This window comes from Pyrus communis, chromosome 17, assembly GCF_041283825.1.
Source record: "Pyrus communis isolate YQ-2024b chromosome 17, ASM4128382v1, whole genome shotgun sequence".
In the NCBI taxonomy this organism is placed as follows: domain Eukaryota; kingdom Viridiplantae; phylum Streptophyta; class Magnoliopsida; order Rosales; family Rosaceae; genus Pyrus; species Pyrus communis.
In genome coordinates, this window is record NC_142581.1 from 14,555,891 (window position 1) to 14,572,386 (window position 16,496).

At 38.9% G+C, this 16,496-nt stretch overlaps 1 protein-coding gene across 7 annotated transcripts; it reads right to left on the bottom strand.

Annotated features, from left to right (window-relative positions):
• Window positions 1-215: 215 nt before the first annotated feature.
• On the bottom strand, window positions 216-16,381 carry LOC148689522 (uncharacterized). Of its 7 annotated transcripts, XR_015958580.1 has the most exons (8): window positions 16,130-16,376; window positions 15,840-15,947; window positions 15,469-15,546; window positions 15,211-15,261; window positions 15,002-15,065; window positions 14,636-14,703; window positions 13,518-13,602; window positions 216-758 (listed from the first exon to the last, which is right to left on the bottom strand). XR_015958580.1 is itself a non-coding variant. In XM_088689376.1 (7 exons), exons 2-6 carry the CDS (start codon window positions 15,893-15,895, stop codon window positions 14,665-14,667), a joined length of 288 nt encoding a protein of 95 aa, XP_088545502.1. In that variant the 5' UTR covers window positions 15,896-15,947; window positions 16,130-16,381; the 3' UTR covers window positions 216-760; window positions 14,636-14,664. The 7 variants fall into 7 exon arrangements, 3 of the variants coding, with proteins under 3 accessions (XP_088545502.1, XP_088545500.1, XP_088545501.1); XR_015958579.1 differs by having other exon boundaries at window positions 216-760; window positions 13,518-14,703; window positions 16,130-16,372; XM_088689376.1 differs by lacking the exon at window positions 13,518-13,602 and having other exon boundaries at window positions 216-760; window positions 16,130-16,381.
• Between the last annotated feature and the right edge of the window lie 115 nt (window positions 16,382-16,496).

The following is a 16,496-nucleotide window of genomic DNA, read 5'->3' on the forward strand; positions in this document are numbered from 1 at the left end:
AAAATTAGTCAAAGAAACTAAACAATGGGTAGAATGTTTCTAACATTTGTATTTTATACAAAAATAATCTTCTGACAAAGCAAAAAACACAAATTAGAAAGGAGAAAATATATAAAGTTTGAGTAAAAGGTCACAAACACAGAAGTCATTTAATGGAGATTATTCGAACAGATTTTGTTAAGCAACCACACGGATTATATATGCCAAAGATTAGATGATGGTAAGCGTCAAATGATATACCAACTGGAATCTTGAATTTCATGTGACTCAACTATATACAAAATACTCCAACAAATATTATATATTTACCAAACACAATACAAAAGGACATGTAAAAGAGTTCTCTGAATGTGATATAGCGTACCAAGTTAGTAAAAATACACTTCGACGTGGCCAGCTCAAAAGAAAGAGATTCCTCGACTCACAATGTGTTATAGAGAAACAATTTCCTGCATATTTCAATATATCCCTTTGTCAATATATCCTTTGTTGTTGTCGTTGTCGTCGTCCATATATCCATTATATCCATGAATTACACTAATTCATAACCATTGAATCGTCATTGTAAAGGACCAGTGAATATTTGTTCTTTGTACGCGTGTAGATGTAGAGACTAATCCAAAATTAAACATGTTCGAAATATTTGAGCTTTACCTGATTACCGATGGAACAAAGGGCTCAAAAATAGGATTTGAACTCATATATTAACTCATATTTGAACTCGAATTACTTCGATGGCTGCTACCTCTTTCTCTGAGCTCTAAGTTGGCAATTAAAAGAAAATACTACAAATTTTGAGATATGCAATTCAAATTGTAAACAAAAGGCTAAACTTTCAGACATGCAATCCGAAATTAAGCTTTACCATTAATATTGAAAAATTATAGTTGTGAAATAATAAACTATAATTGACACACCCCAACCGAAGTCAAGACATGCTGGCCATCACGTGAGCGTGACATAGCCATGTGCGCTATGCGGAAGCGATATTTTATAAGAAAAGTACGACTAATTAAAACCAAATACGATAGGTTCTAATGAAAGTTTAAGTGTGATTACACAACTAGAGCACAATGTCTAAGTGCAGTCAAACATAAGATGTACATATTTAACAACACTCGACGATGATCCTACATGAGTGGTGGTTTGTCAGAACTTTCAGCTGGACACCTCGAGACTCACCGATATACGCTACCTAGAACCTGGAGGGGCGCAAAACAAAGTTGAGTTGGTCAGCAAAATGAACGTATTCAAAACCTTCTTTTCTCTTTTGAATATACTAACCCCTCGCCGTAAAACAAGTATATTTTCCCAGAAGTAAAGTATATAATCATATACGTAATATATATCAAATCATGCTGAACAATATGAATGTATGTCATGCCAAATATCATAACTGAATGCTCAACATTTCTATGTGAATCTGAGGGTATAACATATAATCAATTCAACGCTCGGCTATAAACATAATTCATACTCTATCATCATAATCAACTCAGCCCTTGGCTGCATATATAGCTCATAATCATCTCATCTCATCATGTATATATATGTATAACCTGCACACAATCAATACCACCTCATGTGGTCTGCAATTCATCATCGTATATAACATAGTATGCTCTAGTGCTACAATCACGTGAAGCTGTGCGATAAATCGCGGGTCACCTACAAGTCGAACCCACATAAGTGGTCTATACGACAGGCTGTGCACCTAACTTGGATCCAAGGCGAGCATGCGGTGCGGGAGGTGAACATACACGTGAAGGCTATGCCCCTATCTCTGGGCGGGAGCACTTATATACATGTGCAAGTAAATGAGCTTTCAATCACATCTCAATCATATCACAATTATATCTCAATCATAACTCAATCGTATCACAATTGTATCTCAAACATATCTCAATCACATTTCATACGTATATCAACTGTATTTCGTACGTATATCAAATGTATATACTCACGTATTTCAAATGTATTTCAATCATATGTACTCACATGTAACTTACCTGGGCCTTCTCAGCACCATGCAACAATATACATAATTATAGTAATGCACATTCTAAAATATGATGCATACATGATAAGTTACTTAAATCGTATTTCTTTTAAAATACGTTTTCTGGAAAATACGTCAAGTATACGTATATATATATTGAAAAATAACTGCCCACTCACTGATAAGTAGCCGGTTCGTAACCTCCTCGCCTAGATTGGTTACGTTCTTCGTCTGTATAATTTTCACCTACACAAAAATAATTATAAAACATCATTTAAACGCACATACACAAACATTCGTCAATAGCTTTCTCATACGTTGCTCAATTTGGGTAGGTGAATATACCACGGTGATCTACACGACGTCACGAACACGTGACAATTTTCAGAACTTGATTTGGGTCTCTCACGCGCCCTCACGCGCCACTTCTACGCGCTGCCCACGCGCGCGTCTTCTTCCTCGCGTCGCTGGACTGGTTTCGCCGGAGGTGGGTGTTTTGCCGGAAATTCTGGGTAAACTTCAAAGTGTCATAACTTCTTCATTTCTTAACCATTTTCGACGTACTTTATATCAAAATGAAGGTATTGACGAGACGAACACATCCATACCTGCCTTGACCCCTAACTCGGCGTGGATTCACCAGAAAAAAAAAAACCCCCCGGAAGCTCCGGCCAAACTTTGAACTTGTCTTTCTCCGTGTTCTTACGTCCAAACACTTCCAACGAACTACTCCAAGCCTCCTTAGGACCTCAAGAAGCTTCCTATAAGCTTGAAAAGTCCTAAAAATCAACCAATAAAAAGTTGATGAATAGTACCTAAACCGGAGTTCGTATTTTCGACGTGAAAACATTATAGTTCTTACCTAAAATTGGTATGGTTGGACTCGTATCGTCGAAACGAAGAAGATGGTGATTTTTGTTTCGTCGATCTGTGAAGTTTTGATGAACTTGTTGTTTTGGCCGTGGGCTTTTGAGAGAGAAAGAAAATGAGAGCTTGAGCTTGACGGGAGAGATGAGAGTTGAGTGAGTTTGAGGGAGCTGAGGGAAAAAGAGAGAGTGAGGGACAGATGAGAGGAAATCACGGAAAAGAAAAAAAAGAAAAGGTAAGGTTTCCTGTGCAATCCGTGTGTGCACAGTGAAACTTAATCATTCTTAATCATCATAAACGGCCGAAAACGTCTCTTTCATCCAACTTTAATAAAGATTTAGGGTAATTAAACACACTTCACACATATGAAAATGTTATTTCGGGACAGGTCGTCACAATCTACCCTCTTTATAGAAATTTCGTCCCCGAAATTTACATAATCAAAATACAACACTAATAGTCATAAAACAATCTCGGATACATCTCTCTCATCCGATCCTCTGTTTCCCAAGTAGCCTCTTCCACCGAGTGGTTCCTCCACAATACTTTTACCAACTGCACCGTCTTATTTCTCAGAACTTTCTCTTTCCAATCCAAGATAGTCAATGGTTCTTCATCATAAGTCAAATCTGGGCTAATCTCCAAAGGTTGAATTGGAATTACATGCAATGGATCTGCAATGTAATGACGAAGCATCGAAACATGAAATACATTATGCACTTTAGACAATTCTGAAGGCAACTCAAGCCTGTAAGCAACTTCACCAACTCGCTCGGTGATTTGATAAGGTCCGCTATACCTAGGGCTTAGCTTACCCTTTTTCCCGAACCTTACAACTCCCTTCCAAGGCGATAGCTTCAAGAATACCCAATCATTAACTTCATACACTCGATCAGTAGCATGCCTGTCCGCTAAACTCTTCTGCCGATCTTGGGCCGCTTTCAAGTTAGACTTAATCACTTGGACATTCTGAGTAGTCTCCTCCACTATCTCAGGGCCCACCAAAACTCTTTCACCGACTTCTGACCAACACAGAGGAGTACGACACGACTTTCCATATAGAGCTTCAAACGGTGCCATCCCGATGCTGGAATGGTAACTGTTATTATAAGCAAACTCCATTAAATCCAACTTTGCATGCCAATCATCGCCAAACTGCATTACAGAAGATCTTAACATATCTTCCAAAGTCTGTATGGTCCTCTCAGACTGACCATCTGTCTGGGGATGATATGCCGTACTATAAAGCAATCTCGTACCAAGAGCTTCCTGAAAAGCTGTCCAAAACTTAGAAGTGAATCTAGGATCTCGATCCGAAACAATACTCACTAGAACCCCATGATACTTCACAATCTTAGTGATAAACAGCTCAGCCAATTTATTCAGAGAATACTTTTCTCTCACTGGAATAAAGTGCACTGACTTAGTAAGTCAGTCTACAATCACCCAAACGCCATCATAACCGTTCCGTGTACGAGGAAGCTTGTACACAAAATCCATAGTGATGTTTTCCCATTTCCACTGTGGAACGGGAAGCGGTTGCATTAAACCAAACGGTTTCTTCCTTTCAGCTTTGACCTGCTGACAAACTGCACACCTACTGACATACTCTGCAATTTCTCTTTTCATACCTGGCCAATAGTAAAATGGTCTAATGGTATGATACATCTTAGTGCCTCCTGGATGCATTGCATATGCTGAAATATGCGCTTCATCAAGAATCTCTTTCTTCAAATCCGCATTATTTGGCACGTACATCTGCTTATCCTGCATAAGCATGCCATCAGATTCACGAACATTGAGATCTTTCTTCTTTCCTTGAGAAACTGCAAGGATTAAACTCTGAACTTCTTCGTCACTTCCTTGAGCTTCAAGTATACGATCCATCAAAATAGGCCTAACTTGGAAACTAGCAAGTAAGGCTTCTTCTCGTCCTACCACCATTTCCTCTTGTTCCTCCAATCCCAATTCCACTCCAGTGGACCTCAAATCTGCAAGAAGAGGAACACGAGAAGCATACAAAGCGTTAACCCGACCTTGGGATTTCCTACTCAAAGCATCAGCCACCACATTAGCGCGACCAGGATGATACTCAATCGTGCAATCATAATCGCTAAGCAACTCTAACCACCTTCGTTGCCTAAGATTAAGCTCTGTCTGCGTGAAAATGTACTGAAGACTCTTGTGATCCGTAAAGATCTTACACTTTTCTCCATAAAGATAGTGTCTCCAAATCTTCAAGGCAAATATAATGGCTGCTAATTCCAAATCATGAGTAGAGTAATTCTTTTCATGAGGCTTTAACTGATGTGAAACATAAGCAATCACTCTACTATGAAGCAATCACTCTACTATGCTGCATTAACACACATCTCAGGCCATTCAACGAAGCATCGCTGTAAATCTCGAAATTACCACCGTCGTCAGGAAATGCCAAAACAGGTGCATGAGTGAGACAATGCTTAAGTTGCTGAAAACTCTGCTCACACTTACTATCCCACTCAAACTTGACTTCCTTTCTAGTCAACTTGGTAAGTGGTAAAGCGATAACTGAGAAATTCTTAACAAACCGTCGATAGTAACTTGCTAAGCCAAGGAAACTTCGTACCTCGATAACTGTTCGTGGCTGTTCCCAATTCTCCACTGCTGCTATCTTTTGAGGATCTACCAGAATACCCTGAGCTGATATGACATGTCCCAAGAATGCCACTTCATTTAACCAAAATTGGCACTTGCTAAACTTAGCATACAAACGATGCTCTCTCAATTTCTCCAACACCAGAGTAAGATGTTGAATATGATCTGCTTCCGACTTGGAATACACCAGAATGTCATCGATAAAAACAATGACAAATCTATCCAAGTATTGCTGGAATACTTTATTCATCAAACCCATAAAAGCTGCTGGTGCATTCGTCAATCCAAACGGCATCACCAGGAACTCATAATGACCATAACGAGTTCTAAAAGCCGTTTTGTAAACATCGTCATTCTTAATCTTCAACTGATAGTAACCCGACCTTAAGTCGATCTTTGAGAATACACAGGCACCTCGAAGTTGATCAAATAGATCGTCGATACGCGGCAATGGATAACGGTTTTTAATCGTCACCCGATTCAATTGTCGGTAATCGATGCATAACCTCAAGGTTCCGTCCTTCTTTCTTACAAACAGAACTGGAGCTCCCCAGGGTGAAGTACTAGGTTGAATGAAGCCTTTATCAATCAATTCTTGCAATTGAATCTTCAATTCTCTTAACTCAGTAGGAGCCATACGATAAGGAGTTAAGGAAATAGGATTTGTACCTGGAAGCAAGTCAATAGTGAATTCGACATCTCTATCAGGCGGCAATCCAGGTAAATCATCCGGAAATACGTCAGGAAAATGTCTGACTACTCCCACTTCTTCCACACTACTAGGAGTAACATCATCTAATATCACATGAGCCAAGTACCCATGACAACCTTTTGCTAACAATCTTTCAGCTCTCACAGCTGAAATAACTTCATGCCTTAATCCACTAGGCTCACCTACGAATGTAACTTCAGGTAATCCAGAACGATGGAAAGTCACTGTTTTCCAGTAACAATCAATTTGGGCACGATTGAAATGCAACCAATCCGCGCCTAATATCACATCGAAATCTACAATATCTAACGGGACAAGATTAGCTGACATAACTACATTCTCGACCATCACTGGACACCCTGGATATACACAATCCACATAACATCTTTCCCCTCTAGGCATAGCAAACTCTAACTCAAACCCTAGAGGCGTAGATCGAGGTTGAGTGAATTGAGCAAATATATGAGAGCAAATATATGAGAAATTACTGAATGTGTAGCACCACAATCAATCAACACTTTAGCACGATAACCAAGAATATTTAACGTACCCATGATCAAGTCAGGATTATTCTGAGTATCCTGCAGAGAAATGTTGTGGATACGTCATTGGGCTTGCTGTCTTCCTCCTCGACCTCTGCTGGCATGAACACCTCTGCCCTGTGAACCACGTCCCTGACCGGACTGAATGGGCTGCCTAAATGGTCCACCACTACTAGCAACCATATCTGACTGCTGTGGTTGTCCTCCTGGCTGCCACTGCAATCCACCAACTGAGAACTGCTGACCAAAGTTGTTCTGCTGATAAGGCATATAACCTTCTGAAGATTGACCAAAACGATTCTGCTGGTAAGGGTCCTGAGGATATTGATACTGTCATGAGGGATAAGAAACTGAATCCCCTTGAAGGTGATAAGTGCTACCACGACCCATCTGAGTGAAACCACCAGGTCCGGAAAATTGTTGAGTCGGAGTTGGCTGGGGCACAAAAGGCTGTTGAAATCTCTGCTGGCTTTGAGGACAATACTTAGCCATATGTCTCATCTGACCACAATTAAAACACCCATTGTTACCTTGACGACATCCTCCAAAGTGTCGATTATTGCACCTTCGGCAAAGAGGAACGCCTGAACCTCCAGAACCACCAAAATTTCTGTCACTGGAATTTAGGGCCTCCAGAAAATCTACCTCCTCGCCGCTGATCTGAGAAAATGAAACCTCCACTAGAAGAACTTGAACCCATACCATTTCTTTTGAAACTTTGGGCTTTCTTAGGTCCCTGATACAGCTGACCTTTAACCCTATCATTTCGCCTCTGATTCTTGTCTTTTTCTTCTTCTTCACTGTCACTGGGTAAATTCTCCGAATCCTCAACGTTCAACAGAACTTCATAAAATTCCTGATAAGTGGTACAGTTTGCAATAGTAGCCATAGAACGCCACTTCTTTTTAGTACCCCTCTTGAAACGTCTGAGCATCTCAACAGGATTAGCAGCAATATCAGAATCATATCGAGACAAGTCAGTAAATTTCCGATAGTACTCATTAGCAGACATCTTTCTTTGCTTCAAACTGACGAATTCCTACTTCTTCCGATCAAGATAGGCTGGAGGAATAAACCTCTTATAGAACGAATCCTTAAAATTCTTCCAGTCTGCTACCTCTTCAGGCGACCATCCTTGAGATTCCTGTTCCCACCAAGATGCAGCTTCTTTACTTAAAAACCAAGCGGTAGTCTCAACCCACCTTTCAGCAGGGAGATTACCTTGACTCTGCATAACTCGAAAAGTTTTCTCTACATGCTCAAGCCAACGCTCGGACCCTTCATGTCCTTCATCACCCCTAAAAGTAGGTAATTTCAAGTTGTACACTGACTCTAAAAGAGTTTTCGGAGGAGGGCGAAGTGAAGCTTGAATGGCATCGGCTATGGCTTCCCCTAATTGAGAGATATTGGGAAAACCAAGCTCAGAAGAATTTCGTGGATTTCTACGAGGCGGCATAGTTCTGACAGAAGACACCAGAAAGAATTAGGGAATTTCACAAAATATGCAGGACTGCAACCTAGAGCTCTGATACCAAATTATTGTGACGACCCGTCCCGAAATAACATTTTCATATGTGTGAAGTGTGTTTAATTACCCTAAATCTTTATTAAAGTTGGATGAAAGAGACGTTTTCGGCCGTTTATGATGATTAAGAATGATTAAGTTTCACTGTGCACACACGGATTGCATAGGAAACCTTACCTTTTCTTTTTTTTTCTTTTCCATGATTTCCTCTCATCTATCCCTCACTCTCTCTTTTTCCCTCAACTCCCTCAAACTCACTCAACTCTCATCTCTCCCGTCAAGCTCAAGCTCTCATTCTCTTTCTCTCTCAAAAACCCACGGCCAAAACAACAAGTTCATCAAAACTTCACAGATCGACGAAACAAAAATCACCATCTTCTTCGTTTCGACGATACGAGTCCAACCATACCAATTTCAGGTAAGAACTATAACGTTTTCACGTCGAAAATATGAACTCCGGTTTAGGTACTATTCATCAACTTTTTATTGGTTGATTTTTAGGACTTTTCAAGCTTATAGGAAGCTTCTTGAGGTCCTAAGGAGGCTTGGAGTAGTTCGTTGGAAGTGTTTGGACGTAAGAACACGAAGAACGACAAGTTCAAAGTTTGGCCGGAGCTTTCGGGGTTTTTTTTTCTGGTGAATCCACGCCGATTTAGGGGTCAAGGCAGGTATGGATGTGTTCGTCTCGTCAATACCTTCATTTTGATATAAAGTACGTCGAAAATGGTTAAGAAATGAAGAAGTTATGACACTTTGAAGTTTATCCAGAATTTCCGGCAAAACACCCACCTCCGGCGAAACCAGTCCGGCGACGCGAGGAAGAAGACGCGCGCGTGGGCAGCGCGTAGAAGTGGCGCGTGAGGGCGCGTGAGAGACCCAAATCAAGTTCTGAAAATTGTCACGTGTTCGTGACGTCGTGTAGATCACTGTGGTATATTCACCTACCCAAATTGAGCAACGTATGAGAAAGTTATTGACGAATGTTTGTGTATGTGCGTTTAAATGATGTTTTATAATTATTTTTGTATAGGTGAAAATTATACAGACGAAGAACGTAACCAATCTAGGCGAGGAGGTTACGAACCGGCTACTTATCAGTGAGTGGGCAGTTATTTTTCAGTATATATATACGTATACTTGACGTATTTCCCAGAAAACGTATTTTAAAAGAAATACGATTTAAGTAACTTATCATGTATGCATCTGATAGGAGCATATTTAGGCGACTTACTTAGCTTGTTTTCGTGCATTTATATTGTTAATTCATAGTTGTTTTTGGCGTTTAAGCCATTTTCGTGTGTTTTTAGGTTCATGTGGCTAAGGAAGCAAAAAGATGCATTTTGGAGCATTTTGGAGCAAAATTGGACTTGGAAGGGATAACTTATACTTGGAGCAAAAGGAATGGACGAAATTGAAGAGTTGATGTCACAAGGATTCCTACTTGAAGTAGCCACACACCTTCCACATTTCAGCCACATGCACTTGTTCCTCCATCATTGCACCAACAACAACATTGCACATGCACTCCCTTTAATTAATTAACCCACATGCACCCTTTATTCATTCATCATTCCAGCCACTCCATATCCCTCACCAAGAAATCATTCAACACATGCATCCATAATCATTTCTCCACACCAAAACTGTGCACATGCATTCCCCTTGTGAAATTCCATCATTCCACACCTCCATGGCAGCCACCAACCAACCTAGCTGTCATGTTTCCTCTTTAATCATTCAAACATTCACCCACATGCATTTCTAACCCACATGCACCCTAGATTCTAATCAGCCATTCACATTTAATCATTCATTCCCATCAGATTTCTAGCATATTCACATGCATTCCATCCTTTAAAACATTGCACATGCACTCCACATGCATTCATCCTAGCTGTCATGTTTCCCCTTTCATCATTCCCTCACATTCTTTAAATCAGCCAACACATGCATCCACCTTTCTCCCATCAGATTTCCAACATTGCACATGCATTCCCCTTACAATTTCAGCCATCCTAGCATTTGCACATGCAACCTAGCTGTCATGTTCCCTCTCCCATCCATCCATCTCCCTATAAAAACCATACACACTTCACACAAACATTCATTCACTCTTCCATATTCCAGAAATTCGTCAAAACCTCTCCACACCCTCATTGCAGCCACCAAAACACTTTTCTCCTCCATTGCAGCCACTCCAACCACTCCCCAAACCATTCACACCATCAAACTATCCTTAGACCTTGTGCTACAACGAAGAGGAAGAGAAGAGTGCCTAAACGTTCATACAATTCAAGTTTGAGTTGTTGGAATGTTTAGGTGTTTCTTTGATTTCAATGTTTAATTTCAATACTCTTTGTTTTGTACGTATGAGGAATGGAAGAGAAGAGTGCCTAAACGTTCATACAATTCAAGTTTGAGTTGTTGGAATGTTTAGGTGTTTCTTTGATTTCAATGTTTAAATTCAACTAAACCCCCCTTGGCTAGGGGGGAATTCGAAATATATGTTTATGCTTGCATTTTGAATTGATTACTTTTAATTACGTTTCATAAGTTGTGAATTCAATTTGTTTAACTATTTGATTGATATCCTATTTATGTATGTTTATTGAGAATGAACGCTTAATTTTCATGCATGAATATGACGCTAGAATATAAGTGAGTTTCACGTAATAGTTATGAACTTATATTCACAAGTAGTGGAGGTTGCTTATAAACAATCGCGTTAAACAAATTCTTGGCATAAGTTTCATGCAATCATAGTAACGAATGCCTCGTCAACACTTATAGTTTTCATGTTGCTTAATGATTCTTGCTTGTATCTCTATTATGCAATTCATGTAGGGAACTTGTGAGGAATGCTTTGGATTGTCGTATGCAATCATCCAATTCATTAACTTAAGGAAAACTTGACGGTTAATTTAAGCGGACCTAATTAACCCGGGGCGTTGAGAATTCATGGTTTATTGAAAAGCAATTAGAAATCGTTTTGTATGCAAGTATAACATGTATAGAGATGAACCCCTTAGCTAGCTTCCCATCCATTCATTTCCGTCAAATCCATATTTACAATTTGTTTTGTTTCCAAGTATTCATTTTAGTTTAAATTCGTCCAAATCCAATTCCCCCCCTATTTCGTTGAAGTCTTAGTCTTAATCTTTCTTATTTTTAGTTTTGCTTTCTTCGAGCATTAAATAGTGTTTTATATTGTGTTTTTATGTTTTTAAGTCAATTTAGAAGGTTTTAGCAAGCCCTCCTAATCCCCGGTCTAGAACGATCCCTCACTTATCCATTCTACTACAATTGTCAAACGAGGGTTTAATTTGAGTGTCAAGTAAATCTCGCATCAGCATCATATTTTAGAATGTGCATTACTATAATTATGTATATTGTTGCATGGTGCTGAGAAGGCCCAGGTAAGTTACATGTGAGTACATATGATTGAAATACATTTGAAATACATGAGTATATACATTTGATATACGTACGAAATACAGTTGATATACGTATGAAATGTGATTGAGATATGTTTGAGATACAATTGTGATACGATTGAGTTATGATTGAGATATAATTGTGATATGATTGAGATGTGATTGAAAGCTCATTTACTTGCACATGTATATAAGTGCTCCCGCCCAGAGATAGGGGCATAGCCTTCACGTGTATGTTCACCTCCCGCACCGCATGCTCGCCTTGGATCCAAGTTAGGTGCACAGCCTATCGTATAGACCACTTATGTGGGTTCGACTTGTAGGTGACCCGCGATTTATCGCACAGCTTCACGTGATTGTAGCACTAGAGCATACTATGTTATATACGATGATGAATTGCAGACCACGTGAGGTGGTATTGATTGTGTGCAGGTTATGCATATATATACATGATGAGATGAGATGAGATGATTATGAGCTATATATGCAGCCAAGGGCTGAGTTGATTATGATGATAGAGTATGAATTATGTTTATAGCCGAGCGTTGAATTGATTATATGTTATACCCTCATATTCACATAGAAATGTTGAGCATTCAGTTATGATATTTGGCATGACATACATTCATATTGTTCAGCATGATTTGATATATATTACGTATATGATTATATACTTTACTTCTGGAAACTATACTTGTTTTACGGCGAGGGGTTAGTATATTCAAAAGAGAAAAGAAGGTTTTGAATACGTTCGTTTTGCTGACCCACTCAACTTTGTTTTGCGCCCCTCCAGGTTCTAAGTAGCGTATATCGGTGAGTCTCGAGGCGTCCAGCTGAAAGTTCTGACAAACCACCACTCATGTAGGATCATCGTCGAGTGTTGTTAAATATGTACATCTTATGTTTGACTGCACTTAGACATTGTGCTCTGGTTGTGTAATCACACTTAAACTTTCATTAGAACCTATCGTATTTGGTTTTAATTAGTCGTACTTTTCTTATAAAATATCGCTTCCGCACAGCACACATGGCTACGTCACGCTCACGTGACGGCCAGCATGCCTTGACTTCGGTTGGGGTGTGTCAGTTTGGTATCAGAGCCTAACCCTGGTCGTGGTGTGCCGATGAGGACGTCGGGCCCCTAAGGGGGGTGGATTGTGACATCCCACTTCGCCCAGGGGAGTGATCCTTATATGTATATTCTCATCTCTACCTAGCACGAGGCCTTTTCGGAGCTCACTGGCTTCGGGTTCTGTAGGAACTCCGAAGTTAAGCGAGAAGGAGGCTAGAGCAATCCCATGATGGGTGACCAACTGGGAAGTTGCTCGTGAGTTCCCAAAAACAAAACCGTGAGGGAATGGTAAGCCCAAAGCAGACAATATCGTGCTACGGTAGTGGAATGGGCCCGGGAAGTGATCCGCCCCGGGCCGGGATGTGACAATAATACATAAAAATAACTTGTTGAAGACCCATATCTATTTATTTGATCGAAAAAAAAAAAAAAAAAAAATTGTGTGCGAAAAATTCCTTAGAATAGCATGCCTTAACATTACAGGCAAAATTAATTGATGTCAAAATAACCTAAAAACTGAGAATTGGGTTTGGAGATATTACCAATGAAACAGAGTAGTGGACATACTTCTATGCTCCTCTTCCTCTTTCTCTAATTGAAGTTGAGTTCTCAGGTGAAATGGAAAGTTAAAAGAGGTGTAAAACATGAACAACTTTGCAAAAGAATACAATAATTTATGATGAAAATCTATATTACCAATCAAAATTATATAGGGGAAAGAAACAGTACCAAATTTGAGGCACAAATGATCAAACTCTAAAGCCCTTCATTTCTGAGTTTTTTTCCCAGCAACCAAATAAACTTTAAAAAGAAACTGTAGAATCCAGAGGAAGCATTAAAGAAAGTCAACACTGTAGGGCATCAATGTCTGCCGTAATGAAAAAGAACAGATGTTTCCTAGCTATATTTTAGGGTAATCTAAAAATGTCTCCATCCTTGATATGAACAATATATAGTAATAGCTTGCCATTAGTTTTAACAATCTATAGGTTTTAGCAAACAATTAAAATCAGAACCTATGTGGAAAATGCAGAAAACTGTGTAAACCACCACCGAGTTAAAATGAAATTAAACTGAATGGATATACTATTATGCCTTTAACAAATAGAAAACACTGCACTTGTGAATTTCGAGCAAAAATATAAAACAAATTTGAAAATAAGATTCAATGTAGAAAAGGAATTTGGAAGAAAAAAAATGGAAAGGTATGAGCCTAGCCTGCTGTTGGTACCCAAAGGAAAAACAATTAATTCGATAACCATTACGTTGAAAAAGAAGAAATTGTAATGAAATTGGGCTCTCAGCTCCTGGTCACTAAATAGTACTATTTTGTCCTCCAGGGGACACCACCAAGAGGTTCTTTCTCAAAAAAGTCTGCCCCACCTCACCTGAATGCAAACTACCTCCTTATCCAGATTAACCATTATGTTGAAAAAGAAGAAATTATAATGAAATCCTAAATCCAAGCCATTAGAAAAATGTAATTCTTACCATATTAACAAAGTTAACAACAAATCAAACCAAACTAAAAGCCTAAACCAAAACAGGAAAATAAATTAAATGCCAATGAAAGGGTAAAACATGTATGAGCAAGGCAGGGGTTTACAACCTCTGTTTGTTCCTTCAAACAGGCATAAAAGGGTCTTGAGTTTTGCCAACTACCCCACAATTGCAGATAATTATAACCATATTCTATTCTAATTCTAAAAAGTAGGTGTCAATCAAATTATTAAGTGAGCAAAACCGAAGCAAAAAAAATGTTAAAGAAAGAGAAACATAAATTGCTCAGCATGGATTTTGGAAAAATAAAAAATAAACGTTAGAAATATATAGAATAAAGAGGTCACCTATTATTTTCCACATGTATCTTTGCAACTCATACACATAGATTTGATAATGTTTGCTTGTCTGTGATCTGCATAAAGACATTTTGCCAAGAGTTATTAGCTTTTTCCAACCTTTCAAACAAAATTATATTGTCTCACTGATATGAAATTAAATTGAAAATAGAGCTCAAATAAAGTTTGAGGGGTTTAACAATATTTTCTCATCCATTTAAAGGGGTTTAACAATATGAAATTACATCAAACTTCAATCAAGTTGCATAATTAATCCATATAATCAACATGGATTTCGCAGGGAGCTAAGGGAGAAATATCAATTCGGGCTATATCTATCAAACATATCAAAGAAAAATCTATGTCACTTCTTACTGGGTTGACTGTTACTGTTGTCGACCAGTTGCGACAGAAGTGATTGCTGCAAAGTAAAGAGTATCTGCAAGATAGAAAAGAAAAAACAAAGGTAATAAGAAGCAAAAGTTAAATTATGAAAGAGAGAAAGAAATTGACTGATGAGCATTGAGTTTGTATGGAATTTCTTTCTAAATACTTTGCATGTAGAAGTTGTGAATCTTACATACTTTGTAATTTTTGCAGGACCCTGATAGTTGCTAATGCTGGGGATTGTCGAGCTGTGCTTGGTAATGGGTAGAGCAGCAGAGATGTCCAAATACCACAAACCAAATTGTAAATATGAAAGACTAAGAATTGAGAATCTTGGTGGTGTCACATATAACGGCTATCTCAATGGTTAATTAGTCAAACACAAACTTCAAAACTCAAAACCTTAGGCACCCAGAATAAATATACCTGTATAGTCTAAGCAGAAGTCAACTTACGAAGAAATTCTGGGTTTTGCATCATCCCCCTTAATTAAGAATTGGTATCGAGCATGTTGCGTTGCTGGGGGTTGGAACCTAGAATTTGCAGTCAAATAATGTTAAGAAAGAATAAATTTCATCCTCAAACTTATTTATTAACAGAGAAATTAAAAACAAATTCAAGGCTTGAAAATAAAATATAAAAAAATAAATTCAAAACAAATAAAGATTCTAACATTTCTTAAGAACTATTAAGTAAAGGATCAAAAAATCATGCTGTGAAACAAATTTGGGAAAATAAAGGGAACCAAATTTAACCTGAGTATTGTTTACCTACAGACCCAAACCAAATCCCCAAATATTACGCAACACAAAACCATAGAAATCACCAGAATTGAAAACCAGTGCCACTGGGATCACCCACACGGCGACGAACTCCGATCATTGTCACCGATCTTCATCTGCTACCAAAGCCAAAACCCTTTTACATACGGGACCTGAGAACGAAACCCACCTAGAAAATTTCAGGGATAGGCGAGAGTTTCCTAGAAAAATTCAAAATTTTAAGCAAAGATGGTGTTTTTTCAATTTGTTGGATGGCTTGAGGGTTTTTGGGATTTGTTGGTTTCAGGGTGAGATTAGTGTGGGAAGCAAATGGAAAAGTGTACTGGAAAATAACCCGAATGAATAGAAGAGGGGAACATGAAAGATCATGGTTCTTTCAGTAGGGAAGGAGAGTCAGAGGAAGAGTGATAGATGAGAGGAGAGAAGACTGCGGAGTGAGAGAGAGAAGTGGAAACGGAAGGAAATGTCGAGAAGAATTGGAAGCAGAGCCTTCGACGATGATCGACACGTGGGTAGCCTAAAAGGGCAACGGTGAGCAAAGCCACTCGACGCACGAAGAAAACAGGCGATGGCGGACGCGTGGACACAAAGGGCACAACCGAATTTACTGTAGAGGAGCTGGTACAAAACATTGAAAAAGAATTTTTTTAGAGGGCATTTTCGCCATTTTACTGCTCTAAAACAGTACCACCCGAGTATAT

Excerpts from the sequence above, each read along its gene's own strand:
- LOC148689522 (XM_088689374.1), bottom strand. The coding sequence starts at position 15,895 with ATGATCGGAGTTCGTCGCCGTGTGGGTGATCCCAGTGGCACTGGTTTT. Across the intron at positions 15,547-15,839 it reads GGCACTGGTTTTCAATTCTG|GTTCCAACCCCCAGCAACGC; the intron begins GTGATTTCTATG and ends TGCAAATTCTAG. Across the intron at positions 15,066-15,210 it reads GGTCCTGCAAAAATTACAAA|ATACTCTTTACTTTGCAGCA; the intron begins GTATGTAAGATT and ends TCTATCTTGCAG.